This window comes from Arachis duranensis, chromosome 1 (genome assembly GCF_000817695.3).
Source record: "Arachis duranensis cultivar V14167 chromosome 1, aradu.V14167.gnm2.J7QH, whole genome shotgun sequence".
Classification (NCBI taxonomy): Eukaryota; Viridiplantae; Streptophyta; class Magnoliopsida; order Fabales; family Fabaceae; genus Arachis; species Arachis duranensis.
Genome location: NC_029772.3, coordinates 98304943 through 98306890, shown reverse-complemented (window position 1 = coordinate 98306890; position 1948 = coordinate 98304943). Strand labels below are relative to the sequence as shown.

The window sequence follows — 1948 nt, the reverse complement described above, 5'->3', positions numbered from 1 at the left end:
CTTCATTGCTATGAGTCAGAGGGCCTCTACAGCATTGGAAGTGATGAGGATGACTAGGAAAGGTCATTTCCACAGGGCAATGCCGATGCACCTGTTAAGGAGGTGAGGCTGGAGCTTGAAATGGAGTTCGAGACTCTGCAACAGTTCAAAAAAGCTGTAAGAAAGTTCAATATTAACCTTGGAAGGAGTTTTTTTTTTTCAAGGATTGATTCAACAAGATGCAAAGCTATATGCTATGATGAAAACTGTCTGTGGCAAATTTACTGTGCCAAGAGGTCATGTCCAGTGAGTTATCAAGTCAAAACTTTTGTCAATGAGCATACTTGCCTATAGAACTTGCATTGTAACTCTGCCAATGAAAAATGGGTAGTTGATGAGTTGGAAGAGAGAATAAGGAATCAACCTGATATGATAGTAAAGGATGCTGAGAACTACTTTAGAACTGAGTTTGATGTGCTTGTAAGACCTGGCCCCATTAAATGTACATATTGTCTGAAGGTATAACCTAACATTCCATGTCTCATTTGTTTACTTTTGCATATTGGTTGTATTGTAAAGAAATTAAAATTGTAATTATTGCTACTGTTTTCTCATACTGGTCATAACAACAAAGGATGTGACAAGAAGAAAGAAGCTATGGCTAGTGGAGGAGCTGCATCAGGTAGTGGTAGTCAACATCAGGGTGCAGCAGCAACAACTGAAGGTATGGGTGTTGATGATCTTGATGAGGATGCTGCCAGAGAGCAAGAGATGTATTGGGAAGAGACTTTGGAGGCAGCAGATGCTGAAGCATCAACTTCAGATTCACCCAATGTAAGTTATTTATATCCACTCTTTTCTTCTACTTATTGGCATAAAGATAATTTTATCTTGCATTAAAAATTTGAGCTAATGCAATTATCAATATTTATAGATGAATGTTGATGATCTGAACTGTGTGAATCCTTCTAAAGAACCTATGGTAGTAAGACCTTCACCTTCTAACTCCTCTACTACATATGTGCCACCTAGACCTATCATAAAGCCAACCATGTCCAAGAGACCAATTAGGAGGAGAAATATTAAGAGGCCACTACCGTCACAACCTTCTCCCCTCAGACCTGCCCCACCACAACCTACTCCCATAACGCCTACCACACCACAACCTTCTGTTGTTAGGCCTACATTACCAACTAACCAACCGCCTCCAAGAGTTACCAGACAAACAATACATGGTGCAAGTCGAGGGACCACTACATGATTTATGCGATTCATGCCAACTCCACCATCCACAATTCAAACACCAGGCAGATGGCCAGTACTTGGGTTCCGTCCACCAACAATAGCATCTTCAAGTGGCAACAACAACAGGGTTTCTAGTGGCAATAGCAACTCCACACCCAACAAATAGGATTTTCTAGTCTGAATTTGTTTTTTGATGAAGTACTTGCTGTAATGAGAGCTCCATGAACTCTTATATTATGTTTTTTTGTAACTTATGCCTAGTAAAAACAGCATACAACTTGATGCTTTCATGTTCATAGTTTGTATTGGTTCTATTAGGTACAATTGATTTGCTACAGCTACATTAAACTCATACCCTCGTTTTGAGGCTTTTGTTGATAACTGCATATGAGTAAATTACTTCAAGGTTTATTATAGCTTATGGAATGAATTACTAGTTCCATTTCCAGGTTACAACTTTGCTATTTATTTTACAATACCATGTTTCTGGCTAGATTAAGACAAATCACGACATTTATATTTCTTTTTTTTTTGTCAAAATTGAGTTAACTTCAATCTAACAGATATCAAATACATTAACAATCATAGACATTAATGTCATAACACAACTTGACTTTTTCCACAACAAGTGAAGATAGTAACAGAGTTTCGAAGTTCATCATCATCGAAACCAACCAGCTTCTAAGTTCATCATCATTGAAACCAAAAAACTGCACAAAAAGAT

The 1948-nt window shown here is 37.9% G+C and overlaps 1 protein-coding gene across 1 annotated transcript; it reads left to right on the top strand.

Moving 5' to 3' along the window:
* The first annotated feature begins 636 nt into the window (after positions 1-636).
* On the top strand, positions 637-1240 carry LOC107467065 (proline-rich receptor-like protein kinase PERK14). The gene is made up of 2 exons (XM_016086100.1): positions 637-813; positions 914-1240. Exons 1-2 carry the CDS (start codon positions 637-639, stop codon positions 1238-1240), a joined length of 504 nt encoding a protein of 167 aa, XP_015941586.1.
* Positions 1241-1948: the final 708 nt, after the last annotated feature.